General features: G+C 43.6%; 1 protein-coding gene across 3 annotated transcripts in view; it reads right to left on the minus strand.

Annotated features, from left to right (window-relative positions):
• The window catches only part of shcbp1 (SHC SH2-domain binding protein 1), a 66,436-nt gene extending 52,073 nt beyond the window's left edge, over positions 1-14,363 (minus strand). For 2 of the 3 annotated variants that reach the window (XM_061276358.1, XM_061276356.1), the window contains exons 1-2: positions 14,086-14,363; positions 10,157-10,384 (exon numbers count right to left, since the gene is read on the minus strand). In XM_061276358.1, the coding sequence (XP_061132342.1) occupies positions 10,157-10,384; positions 14,086-14,266 (409 nt within the window). In that variant the 5' untranslated portion in view covers positions 14,267-14,363. The remainder of the gene's footprint in view (positions 1-10,156; positions 10,385-14,085) is intronic. The other variant, XM_061276357.1, reaches the window with a different exon arrangement.

Here is a 14,363-nt window from a genome sequence, read left to right on the forward strand (position 1 = left end):
CTCCCTGGCGAACAAGATGGACGAACTGCTGCTCCTCACTTCAAGGAACACGGACTTCAGCAGATCCGCCGCGCTGTGCTTTGTGGAAACGTGGCTTAGCGAACGAACCCCCCACCACGCCGTGGAGCTAGCCGGGTTCAAGCTAATGCGAGCAGATCGCAGCGCGGAGCTCTCCGGAAAATCAAAGGGAGGTGGTGTCTGTTTCTACATTAATGAACGTTGGTGTACTGATGTCACGGTGTTGAAAGAGTTTTGCACTTTTCATAAACTGCCGGCCGTTCTATTCACCACGGGAGTTCTCCTCGATCGTCATGGCGGCTGTTTACATTCCACCACACGCACGTGCGAGTGAAGCCACGCAGATGCTGGCTGACCAGGTAACAGACATGGAGAAACTTCTACCAAACTCACTAATCATTGTTCTAGGTGATCTTAACAGGGCGAACCTCGCACACGAACTCCCCAGATACAGACAGCACGTAACGTGTCCCACCAGAGGGGCACAGACTCTGGACCACTGCTACAACGTGATCAAGGATGCATACCACTCTGCGGCTCGTGCAGCTTTAGGACTATCGGACCACTGTCTAGTTCATCTGATCCCGGCCTACAGGCAGAAACTAAAAACTTCTAAGCCTGTGGTGAGGACTGTGAGGAAGTGGACAGTGGAGTCAAGGCAGGACCTCCAAGCCTGCTTTGACTGCACCGATTGGGGAGCTTTCGAAGCTGCAACTTCAGACTTGCATGAACTCACTGACACTGTCACATCATACATCAGTTTTTGTGAGGATCTGTGTGTGCAGACTAAACCCTTCTGCACGTACAACAACGACAAACCTTGGTTTACACCGAACCTCAGGAGGCTGCGCAAAGTCAAGGAGGAGGCCTACAGGAGCGGCGACCGCGAGCTGTTCAGGCAGACCAGAAACACGCTGAACCGAGAGGTCAGAAAAGCCAGGAGGTGTTACGGGGAGAACCTGAAGAGACACCTCTCTGCCAATCCTGATCCCTCAACGGTGTGGAAAGGTCTACAGAGCATCACGGGCTACAAGAAACGAACCACCCGTCCTGTAGAGAGCCCAAGACTTGCTAACCAGCTAAACAAGTTCTACTGCAGGTTTGATCGGTCCTCCCACACAACGGGACCTCCTGCAACACAATCTACATACTCACCTCTCCCCACAACTGCTCCGTCCACACCTCTATCATCGTTGTCACCCACTCACTCTCTTGCAGAGGCCGCGCCCGCACTCCAGGTCCGCGAGGAGGAAGTGTGCCAGATGTTCCGGAGACAAAAGACCAGGAAGGCACCGGGCCCGGACGGCGTGTCACCTTCCTGCTTGAAAGTCTGCGCTGAGCAGCTGGCGCCCACCTTTGCACGGATCTTCAACCGTTCTCTGGAGCTGTGTGAGGTGCCCTTGTGCTTCAAGAGCTCCACCATCGTTCCAGTAGCCAAGAAGCCCGCCATCACAGGTCTGAATGACTATAGACCCGTCGCACTGACATCTGTGGTCATGAAATCGTTCGAGAGGTTAGTGCTGAACCACCTGAAGGAGGTCACGGGCCCCCTGCTTGACCCCCTCCAGTTTGCCTACCGGCCAAACAGGTCAGTGGATGATGCGGTCAAAATGGGACTGCACTACATCCTGCACCACCTGGACACCCCAGGAACGTACGCCAGGATCCTGTTCGTGGACTTCAGCTCGGCGTTCAACACCATCGCCCCTGACATCCTCCAACAGAAGTTCATCCAGCTTGCGGTGCCTGCCTCCACCTGTCAGTGGATCACCAGCTTCCTGACCAACAGGAGACAGCGTGTGAGGCTGGGGGGCATCACATCTGACACCCGGACCACCAACACTGGAGCCCCTCAGGGTTGCGTCCTCTCCCCACTGCTCTTCTCCCTCTACACCAATGATTTCTCCTCAGGTGACTCCCCTGTGAAGCTCCTGAAGTATGCAGACGACACCACTCTCATCGGACTGATCCAGGACGGTGATGAGACTGCGTACAGACAGGAGGTGGAGCGGCTGGTCCACTGGTGCAGTCAAAACCATCTGGGGCTAAACCCGCTCAAGACCGTGGAGATGACAGTGGATTTCAGGCGAGACACTTCACCACTTTTACCCCTCACTATCCGCAGTAATACTATTCTTTCCACAGACACCTTCAAGTTCCTGGGAACCACAATCTCTCGGGACCTGAAATGGACCGGCCACATAGACTCTGTCCGGAAGAAGGCCCAGCAGAGGCTGTACTTCCTGAGACAGCTCAAGAAGTTCAACCTGCCGCGAGAGCTTCTGAAGACCTTCTACACTGCCATCATCCAGTCTGTCCTCTGCACCTCCATCACTGTCTGGTTTGGATCGGCCTCCAAACAAGACAAGCACAGACTACAACGGACAATCAGAACTGCAGAAAAGATCATTGGAATCAACCTCCCATCTATCCAAGACTTGTACCTGTCCAGGACCAGGAATCGGGCAAGGAACATCTCTACAGACCCTTCTCACCCGGGTTGCAGTCTGTTTGAACTACCAGGGCTCGAAGCTTATTTTTTGCCCAAGTTGCCCTCGGGCAAGTTGGAGAAAATTTTACTTGCCCGAAACAAAATTTTACTTGCCCGAATTTTTTTGGAGTGGATTTTTACTTGCCCGACACATTTTTGCAATAAAAAAGACAACACTATAAGTTTTGCCTTCATATGCCTTCGTATCCGCCAACCGGAAACAAGCTCTGCTGGTGCGCAGGCGCAGAAGAGCCAGGGACGGGTGAGAGAGCATGCATTTAATTACGAAGCGCTTTGCCGTTATCAATGTATTGCAGACTTACACGAGAAACTAACCGCTCCCTAGAAAACAAAATGTCGGACCAGAAGCGGCAGAAGTTGCGAGAAATTATGCACAAAATCGTCTTTTTACAGCTTGAAAACATGGTATTATGGCAGGGCAAGTTCGGGCAAGTGAGGAAAAAATTCTACTTGCCCGTCTGCCATCGCTACTTGCCCGGGCAATCGGGCAATCGTTAGTTTCGAGCCCTGACTACTCCCCTCCGGACGGCGTTATAGAGCTCGGTACGCCAAAACCAGCAGACACAGAGACAGCTTCTTCCCCCAGGCTGTTGCTCTGATGAACTCACACCACTCATAGAGTCTCAGAGACATTACTGTGCAATAACATCCTGCTCCTCACACCTTTTTGAATTTGTCTACACTGTTTTTGCCATTATTCACATGTCCTGAATGTTGTTAGTCACCTAAATGTTGAACAGAGGGTGTGTTTCTACCGAAGTCAAATTCCTTGTTTGGCACGCTCAAACATGGCGAATAAAAAACTCTTGAATCTTGAATCTTGAATCTGAATCTTGTATGGAGCGTGTTTGAAATGAACAGCAGAGACGAAAGGAACAAGGCAAAGTGTTGTGAAATAAAATATTACCTGTAATACGCATTTTGTTATTTGCTGATTGAAACTGCTAATTAAACTGTGAATTGAAACTAATAGGAAGAAAACATATATCTTGCTCTTAATATAGCTGACGTGTCTTGCGCATACGTTCTGCGCATCTGTAATGGCGGCCTCCGTATGACGTCCGGTCCGCGATGGAGATTAAAAACAAACAATATTTGACAATAACACACCATCAAGGATTGCACCATAGCATCAAACGTGTCGTCAATTATGGATTTTTTTGACTAAGTGTGTTGGGCACGATGGCTGAATGCGATGCGCGATTGACAACAAGAAGAAAGGCGAGTTTTATTTCGGGGGAGATTTGTCATGTCTCGTCCCCAGTTTTGCTATGTGTCTAGGTTGCCATAGTTTCTGTTCGCGTCGCCCCTCTCTTCCTGTGTCACCTCAATCGATGTAACGTGTTTTGTATTTAAGTCCTGTCTGCCCCTCGCTCACCGTTGGATCATTGCATGTGTTACTGTCATTCTGTTCCTGTCTTTGGTACTGTCACCCTGTCTTTTTGTTCCACGACTTTGTCGGTCAGTCCTGCTGTTGGTTTTGTTGTACCATGACTTTCTTTAAAAAAAAAAAAATATCAAAAAAAAAAAAATTTTTTTTTTTTTTGTACCCATGTATAATACGCACCCCAGATTTTAGGACAATAAATTAGTTAAATTTTGCGCACTATACACGGAAAAAAACGGTAATTAATGATTAAAACTTGAAAGTATCAGTTTATTGCAGGGCTGTGGACTCGGTCGGATTTTTGCACCGAGTCCGAGTCCGGCCTCTTGGCCATGAGTCCGAGTCCGGCTGTCCATTTTTTCTGTTAATTCATGTGACTGCTTAGTCTTTATTCAAGGCTAATTTAGATCAAAATCTAAATAATTACAACAGTTTTGTGATGGCTTTGTCTTTATTAAACATATAAACGAATACAATAAACAGATACTTTCAAGTTTTAATCATTAATTACACCATTATAGCTCAGACATTTATCTAAACACAAATAATTAGTGACGACCCCTTATTTGGAAAGCGAAAAACCCATGTCGTACGGCGTCAGCACTATGTTGTTTTCAATAAAAACATGAACTCACCTTTGCGTCAGTCAATTTTAATTTTTATAAAGGATTATTCTCATTTGATGCCATCCGCGTTCTGCCATTGAAGCGGGGTGCATTCAAAGACCAGTCGTACAGACGGAACACTCATTCACTTCACCAAAACGCAACAATATAATTACGTGAGCTCTTTGCATAAACATCGATGCAAAGAAACTCCTCTTTTTGGGTACAGGCTACAAGGAGTATTTATTACAAAGGAGACTTTCTACTTAATTGTGATCATCATTCATCCATCCATCCATTTTATTTTATTACTCAGGTATTTTCAAAGCAAATTAATATTGTTGCATTTATTAATTTGCTTCTTCATGTTTTTATTGAAAACAACATAGTGCTGACGCCGTACAACATCGGTTTTTCGCTATAATTCGGTATAATTTGACGTAGTCCAAACGCACCCAAAGTGGGATGGGCGCATTCTGTGTTGTTGTGGTACGCCCTGTGAACGCACTGTGAGTAAGGAATAAAGCAGTTATCATTCACGTCGTTGTCCGACCTATTCTTGCTATGTAAGAACCTGGAAAATAGTAAGGATATAACGTATCACGGGTTATTACGGCGGGTTTGGTGAAGTTTTTACTGCTTCTTACAACTCCTACCGCGCTGACTGTAACGTGACACTCTCTGGCTGCGTCTTGCCTCCTTTTTTTTTTTATTGTCGGACTCGGTGGACTCGGTCAAAATCAGCACTGAGTCCGAGTCCGGCAAAAATGACAGAGTCCGACCGAGTCCGAGTCCCCGAGTCCGAACCGAGTCCACAGCCCTGGTTTATTGTAATCGTTTATATGTTTAATAAAGACAAAGCCATCACAAAACTGTTGTAATTATTTAGATTTTGATCTAAATTAGCCTTGAATAAAGACTAAGCAGTCACATGAATTAACAGAAAAAATGGACAGCCGGACTCGGACTCATGGTCAAGACGCCGGACTCGGACTCGGTGCAAAAATCCGACCGAGTCCACAGCCCTGTGACTGACTCCGTTCGTTAATGTATTTGTTACTTTGAGGATTGTATTAACCCGGGGGTGGGCAAACTACGGCCCGCGGGCCACATCCGGCCCACGGGACCGTTTAATCCGGCCCGCCAACCCTGAACAAATTGTATTAAACTTTTTTTTTTGGTCATTTTGCCTGCAATGACTGCGTTTTCCCAGTAGATGGCGAAGCGCTCGCCTGCGCATTTACTACCGGAAGCCGTGTCAGAAAGCTCGGTGCACACTCACAAGTGCGTGTACGTACTCAGTAGTACGGACTTGGCGCACTCTCGCTCTATTCGTATCAGTCCCGAATTTAGAGCGTGAGCTTTGACGACAGCATTCTTATAATTCGCGCGCTGAGCTTTCAGATGCAGTTTTGCGCTAAAGCCACCCACAAACCTTCCCCTGGAATCCTTCCATTAAAATGAGTGGCCCGAAAAAAAGAAGTGAGTGCCGAATGTTAAAAAAGAGTGGAGAATTTGGCTCGACGTACGCGACGTGACGTTCAGCCACATCAACATCAACCCGTCACAGATCAAGGTAAATGGACCAACACCTCGGATCTCGCCTAAGAATTGCCACAACAAATTTTACTCCAGACTATGATGCACTAGCAAAAAAGGGAGACCAACAACACTGTTCCCACTGAAAATGAACGGGAGGCTCTCAAGTTTATTGTAAAAAAATGCATTTTGAATATGATTTGTACACATAGCAGGGATTGAAACTAGCGACCATTCTCATTTTCAAACAATGCAGGATGCTCAAGGACATTGATGCACCACCTATTTGCGACTAATCTTAACCTGTAAAGTTCTTAAGGCTTACTTTAAGGAGGTGTTTCCCGTTTCCTCACCTCTGTTACCAGGTGTTTGCGAGTTAAAACTCTGCTCTGATTTTCAGATACCCCTCACCGTGTTGCTGTTTTGATTACTTTAATTGGATGTATGCTTTCACCGATTCTTCAAGATGATATATTTGGTCAGAATGTTTGCCGTTTGATGTGATCTCATAAGATAAACATCTTTCATTAATCTGACCTGCAGGCACTGAAGTGATGGAGATTGTTATTCATAATAACAGTGTCGTATTTTATGAGAATCACTGATAGCAGTTTTTTAGTGAATTATTTTTTTTGTTTAATGCTGTTAATAAATGCATTTGTTTTCAAAAAAATTGTTTGGAATATCCATGCTTTACTACCTACTAAAGGCCAAGATCTTCTATGCAATGACCTTTACAGGTCGCTTATATGACTTCACACAACGCCTACGTCCATCTGCTCCTTGTCCGGCCCTCCGGTCCAAATTTAGAACCCAGTTCGGCCCGCGAGTCCAAAAGTTTGCCCACCCCTGTATTAACCCCTAATCATGCCTCCAAAGAAAGCAAGTGGGAGCAGTAAAGCCATCCTAAAACACAAAGGCGCTCTTAAAGCAATGCGACAGTGAGCGCCCGGCGCGTTGCAGTTGCGCGATCGGACCAAATTACGCTCCCTGCGCACTGAGGTCCACTTAAATTTTGGAAAGTACATCAGGACTTCGGCAGTGCGCTGCAGTTGCGCGATCGGACAAAATTGCACAAATGAAAAAATGCTTTAAAAAAGCGTTGTTTTTTTTGTCTTGGAAGGGATTAACATTTTTTCCATTTGTAATGGGAGAAATAGATTCGGAATTCGACCGATTCACTTGCACCGCCTTCTGGAACGGATTTTGGTCGAAAATTGAGGTTTGACTGTAGTTTATACATAGTTATATAGGCCTATAGAATAATTGGAACTGCAACTGACTCAGTCTGACTGAGACTGACCTCAGCGCCACATGTACTTCAGCAATGGCGTTGTTTACACAGAGGACGAAGATTTTGATGCTTTTAGGTCTGTTCTTGGTGTTGAATTTTGTCAAATAAAGTTCCTCCAGAAATGAGACTTACACTCCTGTCCGACATAGTCAAATCTCGGTTTTCGACAAGCAAATCGGTCGAATTCCGAATCTACCGTTTTTTTCCGTGTATAGTGCGCAATATTTTACTAATTTATTGTCCTAAAATCTGGGGTGCGTATTATACATGGGTACAAAGAAAAAAAACATTTATTTTTTTTTTTTTTAATTTTTTTTTTTTTTTTAAATAAAGTCATGGTACAACAAAACCAACAACAGGACTGACCGACAAAGTCGTGGAACAAAAAGACAGGGTGACATTACCAAAGACAGGAACAGAATGACAGTAACACATGCAATGATCCAACGGTGAGCGAGGGGCAGACAGGACTTAAATACAAAACACGTTACATCGATTGAGGTGACACAGGAAGAGCGGGGTGACACGAACAGAAACTATGGCAACCTAGACACATAGCAAAACTGGGGACGAGACATGACAAATCTCCCCCGAAATAAAACTCACCTTTCTTCTTGTTTGTTGTCAATCGCGCATCGCATTCAGCCATCCTGCCCAACACACTTAGTAAAATTCATAATTGACGACACATCGTTTGATGCGATGGTGCAATCCTCGATGGTGTTATTGTCAAATATTGTTTGTTTTTTAATCTCCATCGCGGACCGGACGTCATACGGAGGCCGCCATTACAGATGCGCAGAACGGTTGCGCAAGACACGTCAGCTATATAAAGAGCGAGAGTTCAGTTCTCCACCTATTAGTTTCAATTCACAGTTTAATTAGCAGTTTCAATCAGCAAATAACAAAATGCGTATTACAGGTAATATTTTATTTCACAACACTTTGCCTTGTTCCTTTCGTCTCTGCTGTTCATTTCAAACACGCTCCATACGACCGCAATGCTCTTGTATCAGACGCTCGCTCGATCACCTGCTAGTTTGCCGTCTGTCACAATGTACCCTACACAAATCCGAAACATTTGTTGCGGCTCCGAGTCACGACGAGGGGCAAGTTTTGGTTTCCAAGGGTGTTTTTATTCCTCTTCAACGTCTCTCCCATACAGAGCCGCCGTGTGCGCACGGAGCGCGGTGGTGCGTTTAGGGGCAGTCGGAGAAATCAACGCCAACAAAAAAAATGACATCCAGCCTAGTTAAGACCATACCAAAGACTTTAAAAATGGGACCCATTGCCTCCCTGCGTGTGTGACGATCTTTGGGACTTAAAAAAATTTTTTTAAAAAATTCATAAAAATTGGGTGCGTATTATACATGGGTACAAGCTTTTTTCCAGCATCAGCATGCCATTGTTAGGGGTGCGTACTATACATGGGGGCGCACTATACACGGAAAAAAAACGGTATTTTTTCCATTACAAATAATGGGGAAAAAATTGTAATCTGTTTCAAGACTAAAAAAAACCCACATTTTTTCATTTGCGCATTTTTGTCCAATCACGCAACTACAGCGCACCACCAAACGCGCAACCGTAGCACGTCGCCGACCGCGCAACTGCATCGCGCTGGTCGCATTATTGTAACAGAGCCGTCGCTGAAATTTAGAAACAAATGTTTTTAAAGTCCTGATGTACTTTCCAAATTTTAAGTGAACCTAAGTGCGCAGGGAGCTTAATTTTGTCCGATCGCACAACTGCAGCGCACCGCCAAACACGCAACTGCACCGCGCTGGTTGCATTATTGTGACAGAGCCGTCGCTGAAATTAAGAAAATATTTTTAAAGTCCTGATGTACTTTCCAAAATTTGAGAGGACCTCAGTGCGCAGGGAGCTTAATTTTGTCCGAACGCGCAACCGCAGCACACCGCCGAACGCGCAGCCGTAGCGCGCCGCCGACCGCGCAACTGCACTGCGCTGGTCTAATTATTGTGCCAGAGCGGTCGTTAAAATTTAGAAAATATTTTTAAAGTCCTAATGGACTTTCCAAAATTTAAGTGGACCTCAGTGGGCAGGGAGCTTAATTTTGTCCGATCGCGCAATTATTTTCTCAGCCACTGAATGAATAATAACATTGATAATTTAAAGATTATTAAAAGCGGAGGACCAAAAAAAATGCAAACAAATGCAGCCCCCTAAACAAACTGAATACTTACTTTACTTAGAGACAACAAAAACACACATTATATGCGCCATGAAACACGTTAATGCTCAGTAGTACACACAGCACTTATTTGCCATGTAGGTAGTGATGGGAAAATTACGCTATAGATTTGCTTCATTAATCAGATGGGAAAATGACTATAGATTTGCTTCATTAATCGGTTGTTGTTTTTTTGATGAATGGATTCAAGAATAATAAATGGATTTAAGAAGTAACGGTGTGCTTTCAGCCCAATCAAGATGTGTCCAAAAAAGTAAATAAACGCAACAACTGGTACATGAAGCAAATTCGACACTTCGCTTTCCCGTTACTACTTGTAGGTCTACTAAATGTGATTAAGTTTAATGGGGATGTATGGAGCTGAAACAGGAAGACTTTGATTAAATATTTTATTATATACAACATGAAGCTTTTTGACATCGCTACCAATGAGGCAACAGCTTTCTACGTTGCTTTCCACCAGTTTTGAAAAACACTTTGGTCGCCCCCAAAATTTTACTATAGCACACGCACGCACGACTGCAATATCTGCTAGTGGCTGACGTCACAATGAGCTTGTAACTAAAATAACTGTTCACATTCTTACCTAGTATGAAGTCCTGGTAGGCTTTGAACCTTTCATAAAACAGGAGATGGTCTGTTTTGAATGTGTCTGGTAAACTTGAGTTGATTCCTCCATTGTGCTCAGATCTCTGAAGCTGGGTTCCTGTCTTAGCGTTGAAGTTGTCTGTGCCACTGTCATCGTCGTCATCATCATTTTCATCCCCATCATCACTTGCATCATTGTTAGCTTTCCCTTCATTTTGGAATAGAGCTGTCGCATTTAAAATAGAATGGAATACAGTAGCTCTCGGTCTCTCTAGCGATCTATCGGTCTATCTATAATAGGGTGACCAGACGTCCTCTTTTTCCCCAGACATGACCTACTTTTGAGCCCTAAGAAAATGTCCAGGTGGAATTTCAAAATCTTCTGGAATTCTGTTGGACTGCCTCAAACAAAATACACGTACAGTACATTGTCAAGAGAATTGCCACTCTGTTCAATTACAACAAGGGTGTCCAAACTTTTTGAAAGGAGGGCCAGATTTGATCAAGTGAAGGGTCCCGGGGGCCAATAGTTTTTTCTGACATTTTTTAACTACAGAAATCTCATGCAAATACCCACTCTTATGAAACAAATTTCATTGTCCCAATTGTCTTTATTTTTTAAATGACAACATAACCAAATATAAGCCACTCAGGCAGATGTGAACAACTCTAAAAACACAAATTCTGCCTTCCATTCATATCTGAAGAGTCAGATAACATTAAACAAAATGTATGAAATACCTTAAATTTACAAGTTTAAAATTATTTTTCTCTCATGAACATTTTAAACAGGAGTTATAAGTAATGCAAAATTGTCTGTTATTATAAAAACTTAAAACAAGTGAATTTTGCTCTTGTCATTTACAATATTTTTCAGAAAGCCATCGTTTGTGTCACGTCTACAGGTTCATAACATTAACAGTATTAACATGGCCACTTCGTAATACCGTAATTTTCGGACTATAAATCGCATTTTTTTTTCATAGTTTGGGTGGGGGGGGGCGACTTATACTCAGGAGCGACTTGTTTTTTTTTCACAAATGTTCAAAAAAAAAAAAGTGAAACCGCGATAAACGAATTGCAATGTAGCAAGGGATTACCGTTTTTTTCCGTGTATAATGCGCAAAATTCAACTAATTTATTGTCCTAAAATCTGGGGTGCGCATTATACATGGGTACAATTTTTAAAAAAAATAAAATTTCTTTTTTTTTTTTTTTAAGAAAATCATGGTCCATACGACCGCAATGCTCTCGTATCAGACGCTTGCTCGATCACCTGCTCGTTTGCTTTCACAATGTACTCTACACAAATCCGAAACATTTGTTGCGGCTCCGAGTCACGACGAGGGGCAAGTTTTGGTTTCCAAGGGTGTTTTTATTCCTCTTCAACGTCTCTCCCATACAGAGCCGCTTTTTCACGTCCGCACGCCTTTTCCACATGTCCGCACTGACCGCGGTGGTGTCTTTACGGGCAGTCGGAGAAATCAACGCCAACAAAAAAAATTACATCCAGCCTAGTTAAGACCATACCAAAGACTATAAAAATCAGACCCATTGCCTCCCTGCGTGTGTGACGATCATTGGGACTTAAAAATAAAAATAAAAATTAAAAAAAATCATAAAAATTGGGTGCGTATTATACATGGGTACAGGCTTTTTTCCAGCATCAACATGCCGTTTTTAGGGTGCGTATTATACATGGGGGCGCATTATACACGGAAAAAAAACGGTATTGTAATTTGAATTTCAAGTGACGTAAGCAGCGCGACGTCACGTCAGCAGCAGCTCCGTCGAGTCAATCTTTGTTCCTTAAGTAAACAACCGCCGTGCTGCTGACGCAACGTCGCGTTAACAAAGTTCAAGGAAAGACGTGGGTTTGGTAAACAGCTCTTTATTTAACAAAACAAACTTATAGGCGTGTGGCGGCGTGGACTTCCAGCCACGGAAGTGGAAGAGAGCTCCATAGAATAGATAGAGATAGAGATAGAGATAGAGAGACAGAGACAGAGCTAAACAGAGACAGAGCTAGACAGAGACAGAGCTAGACAGAGACAGAGCTAGACAGAGACAGAGCTAGACAGAGACAGAGCTAGATATAGAGAGATAGAGAGCTAGATATAGAGAGATAGAGAGATAGATATAGAGAGATAGAGAGATAGATATAGAGAGATAGATATAGAGAGATAGAGAGATAGATATAGAGAGATAGAGAGATAGATATAGAGAGATAGAGAGATAGATATAGAGAGATAGAGAGATAGAGAGATAGAGATAGATCGATAGATCTTTATTTGTCATTGTAACATGTACAACGAAATTTAAAAAGTGCCAACCGATCCGCGCATGAGATTAAAAAATAAACTGAATAATAAATAGAATAAAAAATACAAGCTAAAACCCACAGAAGAAGAACATACACAGGCATAATCATTTACGTTTAGCTGCATTCAATGCGACGACCGCTGTAGGGTAAAAACTGTTGGCAAATCTGCTAGTCCTTGACCTAATTTCTCTGCAGCGTCTGCCTGGTGGCAACAGTTCGAAAAGGGAGTGGCCAGGGTGGGAAGTGTCCTTCAAGAATAACTCTGAATTTTACGTCAGGGCCGTTCTCAGCTCTTAGTTTGTGTTTATGTCACGTTAGCATACCTATCGTTTAGCCTGTTGTTGCTCGCTCATGGCTGTTCTTGGTGTTGGATTTTGTCGAATAAATTGCCCCCCAAAATGAGACTTATACTTCGGAGCGACTTGTATATGTTTTTTTCACTTTTTGGGGCATTTTATGGCTGGTGCGACTTATACTCCGGTGCGACTTATAGTCCGAAAATTACGGTATTTAATATTAAGTAATTTTTACTTTTGATCTACTTTTGACTCACAGCCCCACGTGATGAATCGCTGTTGAGATGCCAGTTCAGCTTAGAGTTGCTTCCCTTAATCAGCGTGGTCACTCCCTGTTAGCTTGTCGTATGTGTTAGCATGTTTAGTCTGATGGTGTGTCTTCAGGTTGAAATCCTTAAACAAGGCAACCGTCTCTTTACAAATTAGACAAGCACAATTGCCTTGATTTTAAGAGAAAAAGTAATGTAATTCCCATTTCTCTTGAAAGCAACGGCCCGCAATGTCAAGTTTCATGGTATTTTTTATTCAGTTTGACAGTCCAGGCGGGCCATTAATAATACATTATTAGACCGAAGCTGCGGGCCGTATGAAATATGACCAGGGGCCGGATATTAGCCCGCGGGACGGATTTTTTACATGTTTGCTGTATAGCAATTGCATTTATTGGCCCAAATAACACAAAACAACATATATACAATAAAAAACTATTTACACTAACACTGGTTTTATAGCGGTACACTAAGTAAAAAAAGACTAAAGAAATACTTCCATCGGTGCAGCATTTGAAGAAAAAAGGGCTCCTCTTCAGTCATCTTCTTGCGGGGTGCGTTGGCACCTTTGTTTGCCTCAGACACGTAAGTGCCAGCCTTGCACGTCAAGCACTCAGCTTCATAATGATCACGCCCCTGGCGAAAGCACTGGATTTTTTTAAATTCAACTCATCCGTGAACGTGCATTTTCGTTTCGGCATTGCTTGTAAACACTCGGTGAACACTGGACAGCCCACCTTACTTCGTAGCAAAGTGACTAGATTTGAGGACTTATTTGCGAACGATACAGATAAAGCTGGAATGGAGTGAAATCGAACAGAGTGGCAATTCTATTGACACTGTACTGTCCATGTATTATGTTTGAGGTAGTCCAACAAAATCCCGGACGGTTTTGAAATCCCCCCCCCCCCCCCCCCCCCGGACATAAATTTTAGGGCTCAAAAGTAGGACGTCTTGGAAAAAGAGGACGTCTGGTCACCCTAATAATAGCATTATAGCAGGTTACCAAATAAAATTAAGCTTAAAATGTAGCACGTACCTTGAGTTATATGCTGCATATTGCCTTCAGGTTCAGGACTCGCTGGGTTACTTTCTTCACAGACTTCATCTCTGACAGTCGAGTCTCCAACGACGGTGTTTTTCTTCTGACTTCCATTCAATATTCTTCCAGCCGATCGATCGTCATATATTTCTTGCGCCATTGAGATTCTGCAGTACATGAAAGAAATATTTTACTAATAGGATTGTTGCGCTTGTGAAAGCGACCAACGCCCACACCGACCAACTTTCAAAAATTTCCCGGTTTGTACTCAACGA

This window comes from Syngnathus typhle, linkage group LG4 (genome assembly GCF_033458585.1).
Source record: "Syngnathus typhle isolate RoL2023-S1 ecotype Sweden linkage group LG4, RoL_Styp_1.0, whole genome shotgun sequence".
Taxonomy (NCBI): domain Eukaryota; kingdom Metazoa; phylum Chordata; class Actinopteri; order Syngnathiformes; family Syngnathidae; genus Syngnathus; species Syngnathus typhle.